The following is a 25,612-nucleotide window of genomic DNA, read 5'->3' on the forward strand; positions in this document are numbered from 1 at the left end:
TTGTTGTAATAAAAGCATATTTTGAAAAACAGTGAATGGTGTTGTGAAATTCCATGGATAGTCTTAATTTTAACAATCACAAAGTTCTAGGTCTAAATATATATGCTGCAATGGTACCCAAATATGTAACACTCAATCTACCTGGTGGTGGCCCCTAGAGAGAAGGATAAGACTTGGCTTGGAACACAAATCCAGGCCCGAGCTCAGAGAGTGGCATCCAGACCAATCACAGAATGAGCCAGCTGCTCCTCTTCCTCCCTGACTGCCCAGCTCAGCTTCTCAGGCCTGACCTGACCTTACTAAAAGGGACAAAAAAACTTTTAGGAACGTAGGGCATATTAAAACTAAGATGATCTCTAAGGAGGCCCTGATCCAGAATGTCAACAGCTCTGATAGAAGCAGGCTGGCTTTCTCCAAAATTTTCTGAGGGGATAAGATATTTCAGAAATTAGGAGAGAAGGAAGCAAGCCATTGCATCTCCCAGAAGAAAGAATCATTTAGGGGAAGAGGGCGGCAGGATGAGTTTCATAAAGCAGCCTTCCACTGGATTCTTGGGAATGCTTACACAAACAGCCTTCGGTCTTGGTCCAGAGATCCCTTTTCAGAGATAGCTTCAAATCTTCGTCGGATCACGTGGATGTTCCTGGGAAAAATGGTCAAGAGCCAGAGGGAATGGATGCTATGTTTTGGGTGCCCCCCCAATCTTGGAGCCATACCTAGAAGTCCCCCTTCCTTTACTTACCTAGCCAGTAGCTCATTCTCTATGGCACGCTGGTCAAATATGTTTCTTTCCTTCTCTTGAGCAATCAGTAGCACCAGAGCACTGGGGAAAGAGCACAGGTAGCCCAAGGCTACTATAGAACTTGTTCTTCCTTTGTTTCTCCCCTCAACCCCCACACTGCCCCGCCTCCAGGAATAAGAATAAGAACACAGGTTCCCTGAAAGACAATATGTTCCCTGGAATAAGAATAAGAACACTGCTTCCCTGAAACAGCAGACGTTCCCTCTCTCAGGAACCCTGGGATTGCCTCAGGCATAGACACCTGATGCTATGATTTCCTGAAAATAGAAAACTTCAAAAATGAAGATGCCTCTGACCCTTCTCCAAAGGGCAGATGAAATATTGTAATGATGTCATGGGTTGATGAATTTCTGTGCAAATTAAAATTTAGATTTAAAACCATTCTCAACCAAGAGAACTTTTTCTTCTAACTTAACATAATAATTCTAAAATCTCTCTGGAAGAATAAACAAGTGGGAGTACTGAGGAAAATTTAACAAAAGAACAATGCAGGGGGTCAGGGGCTAATGGCTCTGTTACTAGATTGTAAAGGATACAAAAAAGGGATGTGGTTCTGACATGAAATGGAACCCTACAGAAACCCACAGTGCCAACTACAAACAAGGCATTATCTCCTGGGGCCTCCCAAGATTCCTGTAATGTACACAGGGCCACATTTGATCTCATAGTATTAATGAGATTGCTAGGGCTTATGTGGCTTCTTTGTCTCTGATTATTCATGTATTTCTTAAAGAGGCAGGGGCTTGAGGACTCAGGGAAAAGCTTATGCCAGAGAACTATCTGTTTGGCTGCCAGCTAAGATAGTTCCAGTCCCCTAACAGATTCTTAGGGTGAATGCTCAGCAGTACCAAACTCCATTTTTTTTCTTTTACATTTTATTTTTTTAAATTTTTTTGAAACTGAGTTTCCCTCTGTCACCCAGGCTGGACTGCAGTGGCGCAATCTAGGCTCACTGCAGCCTCTGCTTCCTAGGTTTCAATGATTCTCCTACTTCAGCCTCCAAGGTGGCTGAGATGACAGGGGTGCACTACCATGCCTGGCTAGTTTTTCTATTTTTAGTAGAGATGGGGTTTCACTATGTTGGCCAGACTGGTCTCGAACTCCTGGCCTCAGGTGATACATCCCCCTCAGCCTCCCAAAGTATTAGCACTACAGGCGTGAGCCACCGCGCCCGGCCCCATACTCCATTTTTGCTGCGGCTGTACTGCTTTGTGCCTGTGGCTTCCTCCTGAGACCCACGGAATGCTAGGCTTTGGCTTAGGATTCTAAGTGTATTTCCCTGACTTCCTCTACTTGGCCTCTCTTGTCTATCTGTTTCTCCTGACCTTGGCTGAACTTGGACTAAACTCTGTTTGCCTGACTCCTTTCTGCTTAGCCAAAATCCAAGTTTTAGTAAGTCCCCTCTCCTGGTCTGCCTGAAATCTCATGAGGTCAGACATGACATTAAGCTGAGTCTTGGCTTTCAGTTGGGTGTCTAAGAGACAAACTAAAAGTGGTGCTCTCACAAGTCACCTTGCCCTGAGAGAGTCCCAGGGGCCAATGGCTTTGCTCTTCACTTTGTGGCCTGTCTCACTCATGGGTGAGGCTATGTGTGGGAGGGTGGCACTTGGCCCAGGCTGGCCCACCTCCAAAAAGAGGTGGAGGAGGAAGGCTGGCAACTGGAGGTTAAAGTGGAACTGCAAGCCCCAGCTAATTAAGTCAGCCTGCCAACTGCGAGACAGTCAGAGCCAGGCTCAGAAACATATTCAACCTCTTTTTGCTGTCAGTTCTGAGCACTCTGTTTCCAAGTGGGACTAGGAAAGTTGTCAGTTAAGGAAGGTGACCTGACAATAGCATGCTGGCTGGGGGTGAGGACCCCTGAGTGCTAGTGCTGGCTCTGCCAGTGACTTGTAGTATGTCTTGGTAATTGACTTGGGTAAGGCAATTTCGTTCCTTGGGCCCTGGTTTTCCCACCTATAAAATAACGGTGTTAAAAAGATCGCAGTTCCCAACCTTTCATCACCAGGAATCCCCTTTTCTTATTCTACTCATTCTAACCACAGGCCCTATGCTTTCAGAGTTTGTCTAAATTGAAATCGTTATTCATTTTGCAGAATTCCATTTTTTTTTTTTTGAGGCAGAGTTTCACTGTTGTAACCCAGACTGGAGTGCAATGGCGCGATCTCGGCTCACCACAACCTCTGCCTCCTGGGTTCAAGCAATTCTCCTGCCTCAGCCTCCCGAGTAGACGGGATTACAGGTGTGCGCCACCACGCCCAGCTAATTTTTGTATTTTTAGTAGAGACGGGGTTTCACCATGTTGACCAGGATAGTCTCGATCTCTTGACCTCATGATCCACCCGCCTCGGCCTCCCAAAGTGCCAGGATTACAGGCGTGAGCCACCATGCCCAGCCCCAGAATTCCATTTTTTAAAAAATTAAAAAAATTTAAAATATCATGAGCTAATTGATGAAAATTCATCTGCTCACCAATGCAGTTTTTCAGTCAATACTATGGAACCATATCTCTTAGAGGTAGAACAGGGAAGTAGAAAGAACACAGGCTTTAGGGGCAGATGAATTCTATACTTACCAGTTGTATAATTTTGGGCAAGTTATTCAAACTCTCTGAGCCTCAGTTTGCTCTTGTATAAATTAAAACTAATACAAACTAACACAAATACAAATGATGCCTGGCTAATTTTTGTATTTTTCATAGAGACAGGGTTTCACCATGTTGGCCAGGCTGGCCTTGAACTCCTGACCTCTGGTGATCCACCTGCCTTGGCCTCCCAAAGTGCTGGGATTAGAGGCATGATCCACCATGACTGGCCTATTATTATTATTGAAAGTACCACATAATGATCCACACAGAGTTTTTAAAAACATTTTTCAGATCAATGATCTAATTTTATTCTCACACCCTTTTAGGTATTATTATTACTCCTGTTTTACAAATGAGGAAACTGAAGCTTAGAGAAGAAAAGAACTAATTTGCCAAGGTTATGTGCTAGGTCAGCAGAAGAGCCTATCTCACTCTCACAATGGGGGAAGCCGGTTCTGGCTCAGGTGCCGCGTAACTCCTACCTACCAGTGCCTAACTCTGGACACACAAGTATTTTCTGTCCATGTTATTGACAGGCTGGCAGGCAAAACCCTCTGCAGTGTTTGTCTGTCAGCAGTTCCCTAGCTGACCCATCCCCTGGCTCCCCTCTCTTAAAATACAACTTAGTCAATATACTTGAAAGAATATTTGTCTGACAATTTCTAAATGCTTAGAGTCTGAGATTTCTTAGGTTTTAGTGAGGCTTAGCAAGGACAGAGAGGCTCTCTTGGAGGTAAGAGCATGATTAAGAGTGCAGGTTTTGGAGGGAGGTAGACTTTGGTATCTGTCACCAACTCATCACTTAACCTCGAACAATCCTGAGGTCAGTCCTCAGGACCTCAGTTTCCTCCTCTATAAAATGAGGAAGTTGAGGCTGGGTGTGGTGGCTCATGCCTGTAATCCCAGCACTTTGGGAGGCCGAGGTGGGTGGATCACGAGGTCAAGAGATCGAGACCATCCTGGTCAACATGGTGAAACCCTGTCTCTACTAAAAATACAAAAAATTAGCTGGGCATGGTGGCGCGTGCCTGTAATCCCAGCTACTCAGGAGGCTGAGGCAGGAGAATTGCCTGAACCCAGGAGGCGGAGGTTGCGGTGAGCCGAGATCACGCCATTGCACTCCAGCCTGGGTAACAAGAGTGAAACTCCGTCTCAAAAAAAAAAAAAAAGAGAAGTTGAACAGTATGAACCTCAGAGAGCTTATTATGAGAGTTCGATGAGATCCTGTATGTACAGAGCTTAGCACAAGATGTGGCACTAGTAAGTGTATATTAAGGACTATTAATGCCATATTAACATTGCAATAACTGTTAGTATAGTGGCCCCTCGATGATCGAAAAATCACTTACCTAACATCTTCACACATCTGGAAAACGATTGAGAAATAGAAAGAAAGCAAAAAATGCCTCTAAGCAGTTAAAAAGGATATCATAAAATTCCTCAGTCAAAGCTTATGCATTTACTCATCAAAGAGGCCCTCACACTCTTCAGATCCAATCATAACAATCTGGATCATTTGCTTTCCCAAACCATGGTAAATCAGAAGGGAGGCATGGGCATGGGAGTGGAGGATTCCAAGTTCAAGCATACTGACAGCAGTCAAAAGTAAGAGCTGAGAATTGGGAAATGGACACGAAAACTATGAAGAAAATGAATGAGAGGCTGGGTGTGGTAGCTCACACCTGTAATCCTAGCACTTTGGTAGGCTGAGGCGGGTGATCATGAGGTCGGGAGTTCAAGACCAGCCTGGCCAACATGGCGAAACCGCATCTCTACTAAAAAATACAAAAATTGGATGGACGTGGTGGCTCACGCCTATATTCCCAGCACTTCGGGAGGCCGAGGCGGGTGGATCACGAGGTCAGAAGTTCGAGACCAGCCTGGCTAATATGGTGAAACCCTGTCTCTACTAAAAAATACAAAAATTAGCCAGGTATGGTGGCGTGCGCCTGTAGTCCCAGCTACTCAGGAGGCTGAGGCAGGAGAATCACTTGAACCCAGGAGGTGGAGGTTGCAGTGAGCCGAGATAACACCTCTGTACTCCAGCCTGGGCAACAGAGTGAAACTCCATCTCAAAAAAAGAAAAAAGAAAATGAATGAGAACTAAAGCCTAGCAGTCAGAGCTATGAGTGCAGGCAAACGGCCTTGTATGCCTCTCTAATTCTAGGTAGCATTGCTGTATTTTAGCAAGCAGCAATCGTTGACAGTCATAATGATGACTTCCAGTCAATAAGAAAAAGTTAAATCATAGTCAGCATCTCTTATTTAAGAAGGAAGCCTTAAAATAATTTTGGCATTTAAAGGTATAAGTTTCTATTCCTAGAAAAATCCCCTTATTCTCTAATGATGGTAGGCAAAAAAAGAAGTTGCTACACCCATGAATGCTGAAACTAAAGCAGGATCCTGCTGCTACCTTTTCACACCCTTACTTAGCTGAGCCGTAGAGCTCCCAGGCTTTGGCAATTCCCAGGGCCAGTCCCTTGCTGGGATTATTAGAGAGGATCTTGGCAGCTTCTTTCGTCTTACTCAGGACACTGAGAACATGTCTGTGGGAAGAGAGATGACTGTTCAGTAATTGGATGGACCTGGAAGACCCCTCTGCCCATGACCTCATAGACACAACATGACACTGAGAACATGTCTGTTGGAAGAGAGATGACTGTTCAGTAATTGGATGGACCTGGAAGACCCCGCTGCCCATGACCTCATAGATACAACATGACTCTGAGCATCAGTTGAGCACTAAAAAGTATCCTACCATCACATTCCTGGAGGATCCACTTCAGGTTGGAATACGCTGGGCTGCTCTAACCCTGGCCCTTGATGTACATGTCTAGAGGAGACCTGAGAGCCTCTGTCCCCACCCCAATCTACCCCAGCCTCCCAGTGAGCTGGAGCCCCTTACCCTGGGCCTCCAGGCACTGTCTGGAACCCTGTGTAAGACCATCTAAAATCACTGCAACTTGGAACATCACTGCTGGCTAGAAATGGATGCTACTAGGCCCAGGCCCCGGGTAGAAGTTCCTGCATTCCTCTCTCTGGGGCTCTCAAGATATTGTTTCTTCTGCTTGTACAATGAAGGGACAGGACTAGATGAGCCATAAGGTCCTTTTTCTCCATAACAAACCAAGGATCTAATTACAAGTGGAAACTGCTGTGGGGGTGGCTGGGGCAACATGTGACCCAGGGCCCAGGAAAGCATTAGTTTACATAATAGGTATAATAACACAAGTCATAGGTGGAGCTCCCTGGAGTTCCCTGGCCTAGCCAGTGACTGTAGACCCTTCAGGATGTCACCCTACAGGTATGCCTGGGGCTGCCCAAGGGACCCACCGGTGCACAGCTGGGGTCCGGGAGGCCAGGCCCCCAAAGCTGGCAGAGATGGTGTTGATTTCGATCTGTTTCAAGACTGGGGAGCCATCTGCGCTGCACTGGAACATGTAGTCTGAGCGGTTCAGGCCCAGGAACACGGTCTGTGGGGAAAACTGAAGGCTGACAATATCTGCCCAGGGGCTGTCTCTGAGGACCTAGCCACAGAGCAGACAGGTACCATGAACTCTACATAGAGATCAGAGGCACCAGCGAACACTCCCCAGCCCAGTGGGATCATTCTCCTGGTCATCCTAGAATTGGTCACTGGGATAAACCCAGTGGGGACCAGTGAGAGGCAAATTCCCATGAGCTGAGGGCCTGGACCAGATTCTTCTAGCAAAACAAAAAACAAACAGAGATGGGAGGGGCAGGTTCCAGACTAGAGTAGGACTGGGAATGGTTACCTGGGCAATGCCCTCTTTTAGGACTTGCTTGTGGATATCAAAGAGACGAGCAGTAAAATCATCCCATTTGATGGTGCTGGAGGAAGAAACAGAGAACATTTTGCAGGCTTAATTGGACCTAAAACGTCAAGGAGTCCCATCCCCACTCATTGACTCCTGAATCCTCTGAGTCTACTGGCCAAAACTTGAATGTCCACCCTAATCTGGCAGAGAACAGTGGCTAAGAATCCAGCTCTAGACCTGGGTTCAAATCCTACTCTACCACTCACTAATAGGCAACCTCGGGGAATCATTTCACCTCTCTGTGTCTCAGTTTGCTGATTTATAAAATGGAGGGAAGATAATTATATTTATATCCTAGGGTTGTGGTAAAAAGTCAGTAAGATATTACATTAAAAAAACTGAACATACTGCTCCAAAGAAGAGTTAAAAAATGACATGATATACCTATTCTACACTTGAATAGCTCTGATGGTTGGCAAGCTTTCTGGTTGACCTAATACTAACTTTCCATAGCTTTTCCTACACTCTGGGACCTCCCAGGCCAAGCCTTCTCCTTCTCCTCCATGGCAGCCCTCAGAGATTAGAAGACAGCAGTTATGCCCTGTGTACCAATAAGATTTTTCTGACCCCAGCTAAATATCCTATTGTCGTCGTTTTTTTTCAACTAGTCCTCCTATGATGTGATTTCCTCAGGGAAGCCTTCCCTATCTGGGTCAGATCCCCCTGCTCTGTGTTCTCATAGAACTAAGAACCACTCCTTTATAGCACTGACTGCAGTTGCAATTTTAAATTTTATTTGTGTGATGATTAGTGTCATCTCTCCTGTTTGACTATATATGTCATGAAGGTAGTTGCTGTGTCTATGCAGGCTCATTGTCGTAGCCCAGTGTACTGCCATGACGTGACATGTGTTAGAGGCCTATCCAGCATGGTTTTCTGGAGCTTCAAGAAGAGCCACAGTAAGAAAAAATCCACAAGTAATTAACATCACTTGTATTGCCCTTTGAGCTTCAGGGTGGATTCTGCACATCTCCCTTTTTCTGAAGAGGTTCTCTCCTTCATGTGTTGTAGAGGCTCTTCTCCCTTAGGAACTACAGTTTGTATGTGTATGAGAGGAGAGAGGAACAGAGAAGGCAGGGGTTGCAGAGATGAGCTGCAGGTCTCCTACATAATTGTATCATTAGGGTAAAGGTCATGAGCCAGGCTGCAAGTACAAAGCTGGCCCCATTCCAGGAAATGGCTCACAGGGTAAGGCTGTGGGGAGATTCATACATTCGCGACTCACTGGGTTTTTGGCCACAAGTCAATAGTTTCCAAGCTTCTTACCATTATGACCCCTTCTCATATTTACCCAAAAAGTTTAAAAGATTTTATCTCTAACAAAATAGTTGTTTCTGTTGAAAAATTAATCAAAGACATCCAATTTCAGGTTGAACATCCCTTATTCAAAATGCTTAGGACCAGAAGTCTTTTGGATTTTGGAAGATTTGCATATATGTAATGAGATATCTTGGGGATGGGACTCAAGTCTAAACACGAAATTCATTTGCTTCATATATACCTTATACTCACAGCCTGAAGATTATTTTACAGAATATTTTAAATAGTTTTGTGCATGAAACAAACTTTTGACTGTGTTTTGACTGTATCTGTCACATGACATCAGGTGTGGCGTTTTCCACTGGTAGAATCATGTGGTGTTCAACAAGTTTTGAATTTTGGAGCATTTCAGGTTTTGGATTTTTGGATTAGGGATGCTCAACCTGTACAGTATATACACATCTAGCATAATATTTATAGATATTTAATTCTAAAATGAATATATAAAATACATATTATACATAATAAAAAATATATATATATGCATATTTTCTTTTTGAGATGGAGTCTTGCTCTGTCACCCAGACTGGAGTACAGTGTCACGATCTCAGCTCACTACAGCCTCTGCCTCCTGTGTTCAAGTAATTCTCCTGCCTCAGCTTCCCAAGTAGCTGGGATTACAGGTGCCCACCACCACACGCGGCTAATTTTTTGTATTTTTAGTAGAGATGGGGTTTCGCCATGTTGGCCAGGCTGGTCTCGAACTCCTGACCTCAAGTGATCCACCCACCTCGGCCTCCCAAAGTGCTGGGATTACAGGGATGAGCCACCATGCCAGCCTATTTATATTTTAATTCTAAAATAAATTAAGACATTTTAATAAATTGCCCCAGAATCTGAAGGAAAAAAAAAGATCAAGGGAAAGAGACAGAGAAGAGTGGATGGACTAAGCCGTTTCAGAGGTTGCTTTCTCATGCCCTGAGTGTGGCACCCCATCCCACCCAACGATGAGGCCTGGGGTGACAAGAAAGGGTTGCTGCTTAGGAGAAGTAGAAAATCTGACTTTAAACCCAATAACCTTCTCTACCTCTGTTTTCCCCCAAAACTAGGCTGACTTTCCCCCAAAACTAGGCTGACTTTCCCTAATTCCAAATAGAAATATCAGTCTTCAAAGTAGGGTGTCACGGATTACAGAATGTCAACAACAAAAGTGATCTTGGATTTAAGCCAATCTTTCCATTTTTAAGATAAAGAAACCTTAGGCCCAGAAAAGGAAAGGGAGTTGCTTGAGACCATATAAATAACTGGTTGAGCCAGGATTAGAAGCCAGCTTTCCTGACTCCTATGACTTTTTGTTCTTGGTAGGTACCTTTCCTCTGTCCAACCAAGTCAGCTACACAGTAACAGCTCATGGCTTCACCATTACCAGTTCCTTGGTTCTAGCAGCTCCTGGCTTCTAGAACTTCTAGCCCCATGCTTCACTGCCCCCTACCTGGCGAGAGTTTGCTCCAGGAAGGCAGCATTCTGGCTGACAGCATCCACTAGCAGGTTGAAGTCCATCTGCACAGCATAGGCTTGCTCCAGCAGGGCGCTGGGCACCAGTGAAGGGAAGAGCGTGAATGGGGCATAGCTCACCACCTGTGATCAAGAAGAGAGAATGGGACAAGCGTAGAACACCTGTGAACGGGTTGTCTTGCAAATGTAACCCCGTGGAAAGTCTGGCCTACATTTACTGAGGACACACCAAACTGCAGATTAGTGGTTACCTTGGGAGGAGCAGAAGGGGAAGAGTGGTACAAAGAGAGCTTTCAGATTCTGTGATAGTTTATCTCTACATATTAAAGAGAGAAAAGCAAAAAAGCAGAAAGCAAATAGAAAAAGAAACCCACAAAAAGTTATTGAGCATTTACTATGTGTAAGGTACCATTTTAAACACTTTACATAGATTCATCATTTAGCCCTGTGAGGAAGATACCCTTATTTATTTTTTATTTTTATTTTTTTGGAGACAGAGTCTCACTTGGCTATCCAGGCTGGTGTGCAAGTGGTGCGATCTCAGCTCACTGCAGACTCCACCTCCTGGGCTCAAGTGATTCTCCTGCCTCAGCCTCCTGATGAGCTGCAATTACAGATGTGCGCCATCATGCCTGGCTAATTTTTATATTTTTAATAGAGACAGGGTTTCCATGTTGGCCAGGCTGGTCTTGAACTTCTGATCTCAGGTAATCCACCCACCTCAGCCTCCCAAAGTGCTGGGATTACAGATACTACTATTATCCACACTTAACAGAGAAGGGACCTGAGACAGAGAGGTTAACAGACCCAAAATTATATTCAGCTAGTAAGTGGTGCTGGGATTTGAACCAGGATAGTTACTAAACAACACACACACACACGTGCGTGCTTGTGCACAGGTGCGCGCACACACATATACACACGGAAGCCTGCTCCTTGCTAGTTGATGTTCAAGCCCAGGCCTCTCCATGCATCAGGAGCTCACACTCCAGTCCCCTTGCCTTTTGATTTTGATTTGGTTACTGAATGGGACAAATGTTTAAAAAAAAAAAAAAAAAAAAAGTGAACTCTGGTTCCCTTAGTAGAAGCCAGGAGTGTTTTTTTCCACCAATGTTAGAGATGGCGACTCAGGTTAACAGGCCTAGAGTTCAGCTGCATTCTGCATTCTTTGGACTTTAACATAGACAAGAAACCCAAATACCATTGAGTACACTGATTCTAGAAGGGAAAGTGCATACAAACTGAACTAGAACTTGGGTAAGAGATGAAAAGAAAATCTTGTGACTTGTATTATGAAGCATTCCTGAGTTTAACCTTTCAGTTAATATCAGTTTGTCATTAGGGTAGTATAAGTTTATGGTGTTATAACTTGATATTTATATATTTATTTTAAAAGTACTATTTTTTTTTGAGATGAAGTTTTGCTGTGTTACCCAGGCTGGAGGGCAGTGGTGCAATCTCGCTCTGCAACCTCCACCTCCCAGGTTCAAGCAATTCTTTTGCCTCAGCTTTCCAAGTAGCTGAGACTACAGGTGCGTGCCACCACACCTAGCTAATTTTTATATTTTTAGTAAAGATGGGGATTTCACTGTGTTGTGATCCACCTGCCTTGGCCTTCTAAATTGTTGGGATTACATGCGTGAGCCACCATGCCCAGACAAAATATTATTTTTTTAACAGATAATATAAATACATTATACAAAATCCAAAAGAAACATAAGAATACATAGTGAGAAGTATGTCTCACTCTCATTCCAGTCTCCTGGGGAAAAGACTGGGCCCCAGTCACCAGTTCTCCTCCCCAGAGGCAAATGACAGATTAGTGTCTCACACAACCTTCTAGTCATCTTTATATCGACATATATGTATACATATATATTTTCTCCTTTTTCACTCCCACAGCAAACTATACTACATTGTGCTTTTAGTATATTTCCTTATATGTTCAAATACAGCATTTTCATTATTATTTTTAGTCGCTGTAGAGTATTCCACTCTTTGGATATACTATAATTTATTGAATCTAGTATATAGGTAGTTTCTTTATTTTCCCATTACCATTAAAGTTTCAATGGGTATCCTAGAAATATGCATTCTAGGTATTTTGTATATGAGAAAGTCCATATATTCTAAATTTCTAAAAGTAAAAATATCAGGTAATTCAAGTAAATCCATTTTAAATTTTGGTAGATAATTCCTAAATTACCCTTCCCAGCATCTTTTTTTTTTTGAATGGGGTCTTTCCATGTTGCCCAGACCGGAATGCAGTGGCCATTCACAGGTGCCATCATAGTGCGTCAAACTCCTAGGTTCAAGCAATCCTCCTGCCTCTGCCTCCCAAGTAGCTGAGACTACAGGTGTGCACCACCACCCCAGCCTCAGCATGTTTTAAGATAAAACTGAGGAAGGCTGTTTGTGAGAATAAGGTTTATTCAGCCTGAAGCCTTTAAGAATTAGAATGGGAATTACTGCAGATTACATAAGGAGTGACCTAATATCCTGAGTACCTATGTGATGACTACAGGAGCATTTCCTTGGCTTTAACACATAGAACTCTGCTGCCCACAACAAGTCTCATCTTGGCCTGAGAAACTCAAAGAGTTTTTCTGCTAAGACTTCCCTCTGCCTCTGTCCCAGGACTCGTTATGCCCTCCTGAATTTAATATCAATAGTATATAGTTATTCTCTGCTATCTACAGGCTAAAGGCTGAAACACACAATCGTCTCACTTTTGATAGAGACATGAACATAAAATAACATTATTGGCCTGGTGCGGTGGCTCATGCCTATAATCCCAGCACTTTGGGAGGCCGAGGCAGGCAGATCACAAGGTCAGAGGTGGAGACCATCCTGGCCAACAGAGTGAAACCCCATCTCTACTAAAAATACAAAAATTAGCTGGGTGTGGTGATGCGCACCTGTAGTCCCAGCTAGTTGGGAGGCTGAGGCAGGAGAATCGCTTGAACCGTGGGAGGCGGAGGTTGCAGTGAACTGAGATCGTGCCACTGCACTTTAGCCTGGTGACAGAGTGAGACTCCATCTCAAAACAAAACAAAACAAAAATTATTCTACTATTTTAAAAAAGCTGTAGCATGTGCATGACAAAATTCTGCTTTAAAGCCAGGTAAGCAACAGGGAGTGATAGGAATTGTGGCAAAAAGGACTTGCATCTTCTCTAAAGGGGGCAGCCAGAACTCTGCTCTAGCCAATTGCCATACAGGGAAGTAGGCCAGGGTGGCCAGATGATATAATTTTTCAAGACAAGTTGCATTGCTAGAATTTGTTTTTTTAATTTCATGATTTTTTTGTTTTTAACATTGGCTCTGACTTTTTAAAAATACTCGGGTGAAAAAAAAAACATTAACAATGCTTGCCCCTAGTCGGGGCAACAGTGGCTGGAGGGAGGGGACATACTCTGTACTGAATACCCTTTTGAATTTTGCACCCTGTTCAAATGTATTTGAATGTATTACCTATTGCAAAAAAATAAGCTAACTCCCCAAACACTGCAGGAGCCAAATATTCAGCCTGGAAACGGCTGGTTTACAGCTCTAATCTACAGGATAAAGTTCACATTCCTCCTCCACTCAGTACCTAAGGCCCTTTGGCTCTCTGACATCGGCCTTCCCTCTTTCCCATTATATCCACTTACGTGCCCTGAATTTCAGCTGCATTCTCTTCAACTTTTTTTTTTTTTTTTTTGCCTTTTCCTACTTTTGGGTCCTTACTGTGTTGTTCCTTTTTCCTATTTGTCTTTTAAAATCTAGTTCAAATACCACCCTCCATCTCAATCATCAAATCATAATGAATTACTCTTTCTTCCAGGTGTCCTATACAGTATCTTGGGAGAGAAAAAAGAGCATGGATGTTCCGAGCATGGACTCAGGAGCCAAATTCTTTGGGTTTATATCCTGGCTCTGCCAATTATTTTGCCATTTAAATGACCTCAGGTAGGTTACTTAGCCTCTCTGGGCTTTGGTTTCCTTATCTCTGTTGTGGTGAGGAGTCAGTGATTCCAAAGTGTTTAGAATAATGCCTGGCACATTGTAAATACTTAATAAATGATAGTTAACATTGTGTAGCAGACTGCCTATGTTTCCTGATAGAGCTGACATTATTCAATTTCATTTTATGATATGTTCTCTAACTAGACCAGCAGCTCTAGAGACTAGAGCTCTGGCTGACTCACCTCTCTATCCTCAGTGCCTAGAATGGCCTGGCATAGAGCGGGTATTTGGCAAAGAATGGTAAAGATTTGAAGTAAAATCACACACACACACACGCGCGTGCACATGTATTTTCTGACTTTTTTTCTGGATTAGAAATCTCACTGTGGATTGTGCCTTTTCTAGGCTCCATTAGCTCCCAGAAGGACCAAGTACTGGATCTTCACACAGTCCCTATAGATTAGCAGAAGAAATAAAAGCTTTGAAGGGAAAATGCTTCATCTTAGATTCATACAAGTAATTCACAAAATCTAGGTTCTATTCCATACCATCAGTCTGGCTTAGGTGACAGACATTGTCATTTACTTGGGCCTTAGCAAACCCTTACTGAGTATGGACTCCACCAGGCCTATATTAGGTTCTGGGCACACAGAGACAAAAAAGAATGGGGCTGGCTAAAAAAAGAAAAGATGTTGGCAGCTCTTTAGTCACCAATATGAATGATCTTAAGGTGTACTGTTAAGTTAAAAAAAAAGACAAGGTACAGAAGAGCTTGTCTAGTATGCTTCTCTGTGTAAAAAGGAGGCTGGGTATCGTGTCTCACACTCGTAATCCAGCATTTTTGGGGGGCAGAGGCCGGTGGCTCACTTGAAGTCAGGAGTTTGAGACCAGCCTGGACAACATGGTGAAATCCTGTCACTAAAAAAAAAAAAAAATTAGCCAGGTGTGGTGGTGCATGCTTGTAGTCCCAGCTACTCAGGTGGCTGAGGTGGGAGAATCGCTCGAACCAGGAGGCGGAGGTTGCAGAGAGCCGAGACTGTACCACTACACTCCAGCCTGGGCAACAGAGCAAAGCCCCAAGGAATATATTTACTTGTGATTAGTTACTTGTTATGAATAAGCCATCTGAAAGAATAAACAAGAACACCTAAACACAGGCTTTGTGCCCTTTGAATTTGAACTATGAAAATGTCTTATCTAGTCACCAAATTAACAAAAAGCTTTTTATTTATTTTTCCCAAGTATGAAATTTTAAAAAGATGTGGTTTGGACTGGGCAGTTCTACTTGTGTGTGTTGACCCTGGAGAACACTCACACAGGTACCCTAACAGACATACGCATGGATGTTCCCCAGAGTGCTATTTATGGTCATAAAGACATTAGAAATCGCCTCAATAGACATCAGTAGAGGAAAGCTAAACTGTGATACACCCAATTCTGGAATACTATGCCTCAGAATAAAGTTGACCCTAATGGAAGGCATTAGAAATGCTAAGACAGGCTGGGCGCACGGTGGCTTGAGGTCAGGAGTTCGAGACCAGCCTGACTAACATGGAGAAACCCTGTTTCTACTAAAAATACAAAATTAGCCAGGTGGTGGCAGGTGCCTGTAATCCCAGCTACTTGGGAGGCTGAGGCAGGAGACTCGCTTGAACCCGGGAGGCAGAGGTTGCGGTGAGCCGAGATCATGCCATTGCACTCCAGCCTGGGCAACAAAAGCGAAACTCCATCTCAAAAAAAAAAAAGGAAAGTTCTAAGACAGACTGTTGAAGAAAAAAACAAAAACATATCATAGAATAATATATATGATCCAATTTGATTTTTTAAAAAGACATATTTCTGTATATACATACCTATGTATATAAATGTACAGAGAAAGACCTGAAAGTATATAATCACAAACAATTACAGAGAAAGTAGAGTCTTCTCTTTCTGATTATGGGGGTCTTCAATAATAGCTCACTGGGCAAAGTGCTTTACGTGAATTATCCTCTAATTCTCTTACCAAACCAGTAAGGTTGTTTCTATTATTGTTCCATTTTTATATCTGAAGAAACTGCAGCTGAGAGGGGTTAAGAAACTTGTCTAAGTCACACTTCAAACACCATATTTAAATTTGATTACTCCATCATGCTGCTTTTTTACTTTCTACTTCTAGAGATCAATTTTAGTTACTAAAAAAAATAAAGCTAAAGAGATGTGGTCCCTGATGCAAAGGAGCAACCCCCGGCCTGGCCAGGGCCAGACAGTGGGCAATGGTGAATGCTGTGGGGAGCAGCTGGGGGCTTACATCCGAGGAAGTGGGCTCCTGTGCGGTCCTCAGCAACACTCCCTCAGCCAGGGCCCGGTCCACGGCCTGCCGTGCCAGCTCCTCTAGCTGCTGCTCATCTTGCAAGAGGCTCCCCCACTTGGTGTCCATCCCAACACCTGCAAAAGATGGAGAGAAGAGAGCTTGGTGACAGATGACCTGCAGCTCCGCAACCACTGAAACTGGCTGGCGGTCACCCCCAACACAGAAGGACCGTGACCTCTGTTGGAAGGGAATAGTGTGGTACAAAGGAGTGAACGCTGGTTCATTCTAGATCTTAACAACTTTCACGTGCACAGAACAGAAAGCTTGACAAAGCATTTCCATTGCCACTCTCTCTTTTGATTCCTAACACAATGACATTATTCTCACAGTAAGGAAGCAGAGGCTTGGAGAGGTGAAATGACTTGCCTTGGGTGATGACTGGTATAGCCTGGACTTAACCCATGTCTCTGGACTCCCACCCCAATGCTCTTCATTGGAGAAAGAGGCACTAATATCAGATGTGACTGAAACAAGTTCCTTTCCCTCCCAGAGCTACAGATTCCCTAACTGTGAAACAAGAAGGATGGGGTATATCAGTAGTTTCCAAACTTGGCTGAACATTCTGGAAAGTTTGGGAAAGAATACAGATTCCTGGGCCCCATCCCAGAGATTCTGATTCAAAAGGCCTGAAGGAAAGGATGGGTTGAGGCTTTGTATCTTTTTTTAATTAATTAATTAATTAATTAATTTCTATTTTTATATTTTTTTACCAGTTTGTTGTCAATTTTTGTTTTTTTTAAGGTGGAGTCTCCCTCTGTCACCCAGGCTGGAGTGCAGTGGCATGATCTTGGCTCGTTGCAACCTCCGCCTCCTGGGTTTAAGTGATTCTCCTGCCTCAGCCTCCCTGAGTAGCTAGGACTACAGGTGCGCACCACCATGCCCAGCTAATTTTTGTATTTTTAGTAGAGACAAGATTTCACCATGTTGGCCAGGCCAGTCTCAAACTCTTGGTGTCAGGTGACCCGCCCACTTCGGCCTCCCAAAGTGCTGGGATTACAGGCATGAGCCACCGCGCCTGACAGAGGCTTTGTATTTTTAACAAGTTTTCCTGGGATAGGAGCCACTGCAGCACATTATTAATTTCCCTTCAAGCTCCAACAACTCATGTCAACAGATCTCAAATAAATTACATGGGAAGGGGTAGGGAGCTCTTTGTGGAATATCATGAAATGCAAATAAAGTAAACTCCTCTCTTATACTATCCAGAAGCAAACTTAGTAACAGGAAATGAATACATTCCATGTATGGACATTTATCATCACAGCACCAAAAGACAGAAAATATTTTTGAGAAATCACATTAGCAAGATGGAAATCGCTGAAACCCAAGTGTCCAGTGTAATGGGAGGGGTTGTCTGACTGGTTGCCCAGAGACACACAGACATGTACAAACTCACAGCCTGATACTCGTTCATTTTGAAGCAGGCCTCAAAAGTTTAAGACCTGGATAAAAATCTGGAAACATAGTCATTAATTTTGTTCTGCCCTATTGTCATTTAACAGAATATTGCTGCCCAACTCAGTGGTCCCCAGGAAGAGAGAGAATGGTAGGAAACTTCCATCACATTCAGCTCTGTCCGCCTCTCCCCATGACAGACCTAGTGCTAGACCAATTATGAAAGTCTGCCAGCCTCAGCGCAATGCTTTGAAAGAATGCACACGTGACCTCAAGAGGGTCCTGATAATATCGCTGTTGAGTGAGACATGGATGAGAGCAGTCATAGTAAAGAACAAGGCTCAAGTCAGACAGACCTGGGTTTGAATCCATGATAATATGAATTCCCTTTTAAAATCACTGTGTGGATTTTTTTTCTTTTCTCTTTTTTTTTAAATCAGAAACAGTGTCTAGACCTGGAAGACGCGGTGTGGATTAAAAGAGAAAAATCTGTGTGAAATTCCTCAGCAGTGTCTGAAGCTCTATACATGGTACCATTTTTTGGCTGTGCTGACTTTACAGGTAGGAGACTTGTCAGAGGTCACACAGCAGCCCAGTGGCCGAGCAAGGACAAGAGCACATTACCTTGATACTAGAGCAATGAAACCCTCCATGAGCCCCCATCTTTCCACAACTTTGGAATTCCAACATCTCTGTTTGCTATTGGGCTTTTATTTAGTTGGTAAACATTGATTTGCATCTAATGCCAGGCCCTGACTAGGTCCCAGGGACATGGAGAAGTTTAAGACATAAAAATAATCACCATAGGCGGAGCACAGTGGCTCACACCTGTAATCCCAGCACTTTGGGAGGCCAAAGAGGGTGGATCACCTGAGGTCTGGAGTTCGAGACCAGCCTAACCAACATGAAGAAACCCCGTCACTACTAAAAAATACAAAAATTAGCTGGGCATGGTGGCTTATGCCTGTAATCCCAGCTACTTGGGAGGCTGAGGTAGGAGAACTGCTTGAACTGGGACCTGGGAGGCGGAGGTTGCAGTGAGCCGAGATTGTGCCACTGCACTCCAGCCTGGGCTACAGAGTGAGACTCCATCTCAAAAAAAAAAAAAAAGAAAAAAAATTTAGCCGGGCGTGGTGGCATATGCCTATAATTCCAGCTACTCTCGAGAAGCTGAGAAGGAAGAGAATGGCTTGAACCGGGGAGGCGGAGGTTGTGGTGAGCCAAGATCAAGCTACTGCATTCCAGCCTGGGCAACAAGAGCAAAACTCTGTCTCACTATCTTTTCTTGGCTTTATTTCTGTTTTGCTGATGACATTCAAATCTACATCTTCACAGCAATACTTTCCTACCTTCAAACTAGAATATCCAGTTGCTTCCTAGGAGTCTCCACACAACCAGAATAGAATTTGTTGTTGTCTCCCACAAATCTGCTTCTCCTCTGATGAGCCCCACCCAGGTACCCAAGCCTTGAGTACTTCTTTCCTACATCTCATTTTCCCCAAATCCTATGGATGTTGCTGCCTAAGTATATAGTACTTTGAATTCTTTATCTCCATTTCCAGTGTTTGTAGCCTAGCCCCTGGCCACTGTCATCTCTTCCTTGGGCACGAAACAGATTCAGAGTGAGGTATCTTCAGCGACCAGGATGCGTCAGCCTCTGTCTCCCTTCCAGGCCTTGGCACGTGCTGTCTGCTCTTTGGAACTCTCCCCACCACTCCCGATCGGGGTTTGCGATTTAGTTTCGGAAGCCGTCCCTGTTCTCCGCCCCGGGCTTCTACATTCTACAGCCCATCACTTTTCCCTGTACCGTGGGAAGAGTGTTTGTCTCCATCACTTCTCTACCTAGTATTAGACGTACTGTATTCATTCATTTGTACTGTATTCATTCATTAAATGAATGAATGAATGAATGACAGACGGGCCAGATCACCGAAAGCCTGAAAACGCCCACAAGGAAACCGGTCGGACTTTATCCCCAGGACTAAGCCAGTGCTTGGAAAGGGCCCGAGGCAACAACACGGTAGGCTGCCCAGGCCGGCCCCACTTCACGGGCCCGGTCCCTCCCACCCTGGACAAAGTTTGGTCCTAATCGCTGCCCGTTGTTGTTCTAACTTGCTCCAGTCTCATTGGCCCACTGGCCCCAGTACCGGCCCGATCTAAAGGCAGGAGATCCGGAAACTCTGGGATCAACGCGCACCAGCCCAACCCCCTCACAGGACACTAGTTTCTCTGCGCGTGCGAAGGGTTTCAGCTACAAGATCTCCCGGCCTCTAGAGTTCCAATCGCTCGCCAGACCCCTCCCTCACATCGTTCCTCCCGAGGAAACGTGACCCGTGCCGGCCGCCGTTGCCGCCCAAACCTACTCGTTCGCCGTCTCGCTGCGCACCGTTCTCTCGGCCCTCGCGCCGCTACCCAGGCTCAGGGGGCGGGGCCTGCGATGCTACCAAGTGCGCTTGCGCGCACCGCCCCAGCTGGGCTTAAAGAGCAGGGCGGGGACAGAGATCCGCACCTGTGGCGCCGAGCCGCTGCCAGGAAGGGGCAGTCGATGAGAGGGCGGCCTTGGCGTTAGGAGTGCGTCGGCTGCACCTTGGCGGATGGAACTTGGGAAGGAGGGGAGCTACGGGTATGCATAGCTCATAGAGCGTCAGAGCCGGCGACGTCCTGTGGAAGATGTGGAAACTGATGCTCGGAGTGGGACAGTCACTACCTCAGGGACACACAGTTGATAGATAGGAGTGGGGGTGGCCGTGGTAATGGAGGCCCCAGGGAGGGGCAGGGCCCCATAGCACATTAGGGGCTGAACCTGTGTTAGAACCCAGCCTTGTTTCCCAGCCCAGCCAGATCCCAGAAAAATCCCCCTGATTTTGTCTATTTTTTTAACTTGGTATAGTAGCAGGAAAAGTCATACAGGCGAAAGGAAAGGATTTTCGTTTTTCCAGTAATGCTGAAGTTAGGACTGTTTGAGGTAACCCTGTGTTTCTTAAAAACTCCAGTACTTCTTACATCAGGATCTGGGGCACTTTTTAAAAATATGCAGATTCATGATTCGTACCCCTACCTCACTGCTTGGCAGCCCCCATTGCCTTCCCTGTTTCTTCCTCTGGGTTGTGATAGGCTTGTCTGCAGTCCGAAACACCTGATAGGAATTTTAGTTAAATGGAATTTATCAGCCTAGGTTGTAGGGAATTAACCATGAATAAGACGCAGCCACTGCTTTCAGTCTGATAAGAAGGTAGGCAATAAGTGTTTCTCTGGAGGAATCAGGGATGGCTTTTGGGTCTTGAAGGATGGATGGGAAGGTATAGGTAGTGAGGCGGGTAGGGGTAGAGGTGAGAGGCTGGGATGGGGACAGTGTTCCAAACTGTAGGAACAAAAGCAGCAAAGGCTATCTGGGCGCAGTGACTCAGGCCTATAATCCCAGCCCTTTGGGAGGCCGAGGCAGGTAGATTGCTTGAGCTCAGGAGTTGGAGACCAGGCTGAAACATGGTGAAAACCCGTCTCTACTAAAAATACACAAATTAGCCTGGTGCATTGGGCCGTGCCTGTAATCCCAGATACTCGGGAGGCTGTGGCGGGAGAATCCTTGAGCCCCAGAGGCGGAGGCTGTAGTAAACTGAGATTGCACCGCTACACTCCAGCCTGGGTGACAGAGTGAGACCTTGTTTCAAAAACAAAGCAAAAAACAGGCATATAATTCTGAGGGTTGCTTGGCTTGTTTTACAGACTCTGAGGAGTTTGGTGTGGATAATGAGGAAGGGTCTGAGGGTTGCAACAGGATTTGAGGCTTAGGCTTGGAGAGGTAGCCTTGGATGCCAGTTCCACGAGCAGCAGGAGCTGTCTAAGGGCTTTAAGCAGGGGAAAGACATGGTCAGTTTTGTGTGTTAGGCATTGGTTACAGCGTGGCAAATGGTTTAGAAGTGGGGAGATGGGCCAGAGAAAGCGGAGAGAGAATTAAGATGTGAGATGATGAGGTCTTAGCCAGTGCAATGGCTGTGGAGATGGAGTGAAGGGAACAGGTTAAAGAAATTTAGGAGTGAGAACTCCTGCTGATCTCAAGTGAGTGGCTCAACCCAACCCAAGCCAGGGACCAAGATCCTTTTGACTTTTTTTTTTCTTTTTTTTTGAGATGGAGTTTTCACTCTTGTTGTCCAGGCTGGAGTGCAATGCACTGCAACCTCCACCTCCCAGGTTCAAGCAATTCTGCTGCAACCTCCACCTCCCAGGTTCAAGCAATTCTTACTGCAACCTCCACCTCCCAGGTTCAAGCAATTCTCCTGTCTCAGCCTCCCAAGTAGCTGGGATTGGAGGTGCCCACCATCACACCCAGCTAATTTTTGTATTTTTAGTAGAGACAGGGTTTCACCACGTTGGCCAGGCTAGTCTTGAACTCCTGAGCTCAGGTGAATCAACTGCCTCAGCCTCCCAAAGTGCTGGGATTACAGGCATGAGCCACTGCAGGCGCCCCTTTCGACTCTTTAAATAAAGCATATACATTATCTGACTACAGGATGGGCTGAGTCCTCCAGTCTTCCCTGTATGGTTACAGGGTGGGGGAGATGGTGGCAGATAGGTGTCTGGTTATTCCCAGAACAGTGTTTCCTGATGTCCTGTCCTTGTTGGCTTTTGTACCCGAGGGGATATGAAGCAGCTGTTAACTATAATAGGCCCCAGGTGGCAGGAAGAGGCTACTGGGTCAACCAGGAACAAAAGAAGCTATTTCTAGTGCAGCATGAAATTAAAAATCAAATACATGACCCAGGGTTCTCTGTGCAGGTTCCCCTCTTCCAAGATGGGTGCCAAATGACGAGTATCAGGTGTCTATGGTGAGGACTGGGAAGGACCCCAGACCTTAACAGCCCTTTGGTTGAATCCCCTCACACTGTGGCAGGTAAGATGTCTTTATTCCCATTTTGTAGATGTGGCAGCCGAGCCTCAGAAGTTATGTGACTTGTTCAAGGTGACCCAGTTTGTGGTGGGACTGGGAGTGAAGGGCTCTTGACCAAGGAACTTTCCAGGAAGGTTTTGCCCTTTCTGCTCCTTCTGCCTGGATGCTCTCCTCCAAAATCCTGGCATGACTGGCTCCTTTGGTCATTCACATGTTTCATCCCTGGAGGCTGCCCCACCCCCTAAGTCTGTATCACATTATCCTTTGTATATTCTTTTTTGCGGGGGGAGGGGGATGGAGTCTTGCTCTGTCACCCAGGCTGGAATGCAGTGACATGATCTCGACTCAGTGCAACTTCGGACTCCTGAGTTCAAGTGATTCTCCTGCCTCAGCCTCCTGAGTAGCTGGGATTACAGGCACACACCACCACACCCGGCTAATTTTTGTAGTTTTAGTAGAGACAGAATTTCACCATGTTGGTCAGGCTGGTCTCAAACTCCTGACCTTGTGATCTGCCTGCTTCGGCCTCCCAAAGTGCTGGGATTACAGGTGTAAGCCACCACACCTGGCCTTGTATTTTCTTCATAGCGGTTATTCATATCTGAAATTGTTGCTTTTACTTGTCTGCTGTTTCCCTCTGCTAGAATGTGAGCCCCATGAAAATGGGGACCATATTTGTTCACCACTTTACCCCCAGTACCTGGACTAGTGCTTGCTGCATGGCAGATGCTCAGTAATATTTGCTAACTGATGGAAATGGGTTGGGGAGAGAGAAAGAGAAGGAAACCAACATTTAGTGAAAGCTGAGGATGTTTCAAGTACTTCTCACAAATTAGCTCATTTAATCCCCTTGCAGACTTCCAAGGTAGAAATCGTATCTCCATGGGGTGAGTAAGAAACCATACTAAGCCAACGTGGTTTGTTACGTTTGAGGCTATAGACTTGTCTGAGAATCTCCATTAGGCACAACATTTTGCATAAACTGCGTGGAGGAATTCACAGACCTTCTCAGGCTCACTTGGGGATCTCAGATCATGTTCCCTAGGATTGGGGAACATGCCCAGGGTCTTTCTGGCCCCAGACCTTTGCTGAATCCTCACCACCTGGCAAGGTTCAGTCCATATAGTGGATGATTGAGAATCTGCTGAAGATTCTGGGGCAGAGGGAGATGATTTGCCCTGAGTCTTTAGTGTCTCAAACCTGAATTTGAATCTGACTGTGGAGAAGTCATCTTACCGCTCTGAATCCCACTTTCCTCACTTTCAAAGTGAAATCTATTTTTTCCTAACGATAACTACCATTTATTGATCTGGTCGCCAAGCGCCGGGTACTTGGTTAATGACTTTACAGTCATTATCTCACTTTCCCTTACCTCTCTATGAAGTCAGTATTTTTATAGCCTCCGTTTTACATCTGGGGAAGTAAAGGCTTGAAGAGGTATCCTGACTTGCCGAAGATCACAGCAGCACTATCAGCCATGGTGTTCCCACACATGTACCATGGGATGTGCCGTGGGCTCAGACTTCCCAAAGCTAACTGTTGAATCAATTGCATTCTCTGTTCTTGGGGTTTGTGGAAACATTTGAGTCTGAATTAGGTGAAAAAAGGTATAGAGGGATTTACTTCACCGTGAATGGAGGCCAATCCCCTAACTTTGTGCCTTACCTTTCTCCCTGCGAGGGCCTCTCTCCAAGTCTGGACTGTGCCTTTTGATTGGGACATCTCTGTCAGCCCCAGGGTCTGGATCGTACGTGGTCTGCGTCTGTGCACATGGCTCCTGTCTCTTTTTAGTGGTGACCTCACCCCGCCTGGCACTGTTGTTTATGAGGCCGTCTCCCCACCTGGCCGGGGGCCACTGCTTTGGTCATTCAGAGTGGAATTCCTCTGTCTTCCAGCCCCTAGCACGGGCCTGGCCCAGCACTGCTGCTCAGGAAATGCCTGTGGAATCAAAGTGAGGGCTGTCCCAGGTGTTGAGGATTTACTGTGTGCTAGGCCTGTCCCTGACACTGTATATGTGTTATCTCATTTACACCCCCACAGTCATCCTGGAAGGGAGAAGTTAGTCTCCTCATTTTACTGAGAAGAAACAGACTGATTGAAGTTGGGCTTTGCCTTAGGCCCACTTGTGATGATTGATGGCACCAGGGCCAACTCTTGGGTCTGTGCCCTGGTTGTGCTTGATGACTCTTGGAGGTGTGTGGGCTGAAAAAGGGGAAATACACTTCAAGGCCCCCAGGATCCTCAGAGACCTTCTACTAACAGGTTCCTAGTCCAGCTCTCATTTCATCCGTGAGGACACAGAAGCCTAGAAAGGGGAGATAACTTACTTGTAGACCTTCTTCTCTACTTGTTAGGTATTTATGTATCCACTTACTTTTAGGCAGAATGGGTCTGTTTTGACTCACCATTGCACCACCCAGGTAGCCCAGTGCCTGATCCAGGTTGATGCCCAGTAAAGACTTTTACATTTTATTTATTATGAAAACACTGAGAAAGGTATACAAATTAATAGAACAAATAACTGTGTACCTACCATCCAGCTTGCACAATAAAACATTGCTAATATAAAGATCTTTTTGTTTCCCTCCATGACTGATACCCCTCACCCAAGAGGTAAAGACTCTCCTGAATTTGGTGTTTATTATTCCTGTACAATGTTTATTAAGGTATAATTCATGTGCCATAAAATTCCCCCTGTAAGGTGTACAATTCAGTGGTTCTTGACATATTCACAGGATTGTATAGCCATTAACCACTGTCTGATTCCAGAACATTTTCATCACCTCAGAAAGAAATCTCATCCCTATTAGTAGTTACTCCCCAATTCTCCTTCTCCCCTGCCCCTGGCAACCAGTAATTTACCTTCTTTCTCTATGGTTTTGCCTATTCTGGACATTTCATGTAAATGGAATCCTGCAATCTGTGGCCTTTTGTGACTCGCTTCTTTGACTTAGCATACGTTTGCAAGATTCATCCATGTTGTAGCATGGATCAGAACTTCATTCCTTCATATGGCTGAATAGTCTTCCATT

General features: G+C 45.1%; 1 protein-coding gene across 2 annotated transcripts in view; it reads right to left on the reverse strand.

The window, feature by feature from the left end:
* Positions 1-20,139, reverse strand: part of GSS (glutathione synthetase) — a 28,952-nt gene extending 8,813 nt beyond the window's left edge. Inside the window, exons 1-8 of one of the 2 annotated variants that reach the window (XM_012455138.2) lie at positions 20,059-20,139; positions 16,238-16,374; positions 9,978-10,123; positions 7,163-7,238; positions 6,720-6,859; positions 5,816-5,932; positions 743-823; positions 566-643 (exon numbers count right to left, since the gene is read on the reverse strand). In XM_012455138.2, the coding sequence (XP_012310561.2) occupies positions 566-643; positions 743-823; positions 5,816-5,932; positions 6,720-6,859; positions 7,163-7,238; positions 9,978-10,123; positions 16,238-16,366 (767 nt within the window). In that variant the 5' untranslated portion in view covers positions 16,367-16,374; positions 20,059-20,139. Of the gene's footprint in view, positions 1-565; positions 644-742; positions 824-5,815; positions 5,933-6,719; positions 6,860-7,162; positions 7,239-9,977; positions 10,124-16,237; positions 16,375-19,044; positions 19,968-20,058 lie in introns of those variants that run through there. The other variant, XM_012455139.3, reaches the window with a different exon arrangement.
* Between the last annotated feature and the right edge of the window lie 5,473 nt (positions 20,140-25,612).

Source organism: Aotus nancymaae, unplaced genomic scaffold (genome assembly GCF_030222135.1).
Source record: "Aotus nancymaae isolate 86718 unplaced genomic scaffold, 86718_ANA_hifiasm-v0.15.2.pri h1tg000029l, whole genome shotgun sequence".
Classification (NCBI taxonomy): Eukaryota; Metazoa; Chordata; class Mammalia; order Primates; family Aotidae; genus Aotus; species Aotus nancymaae.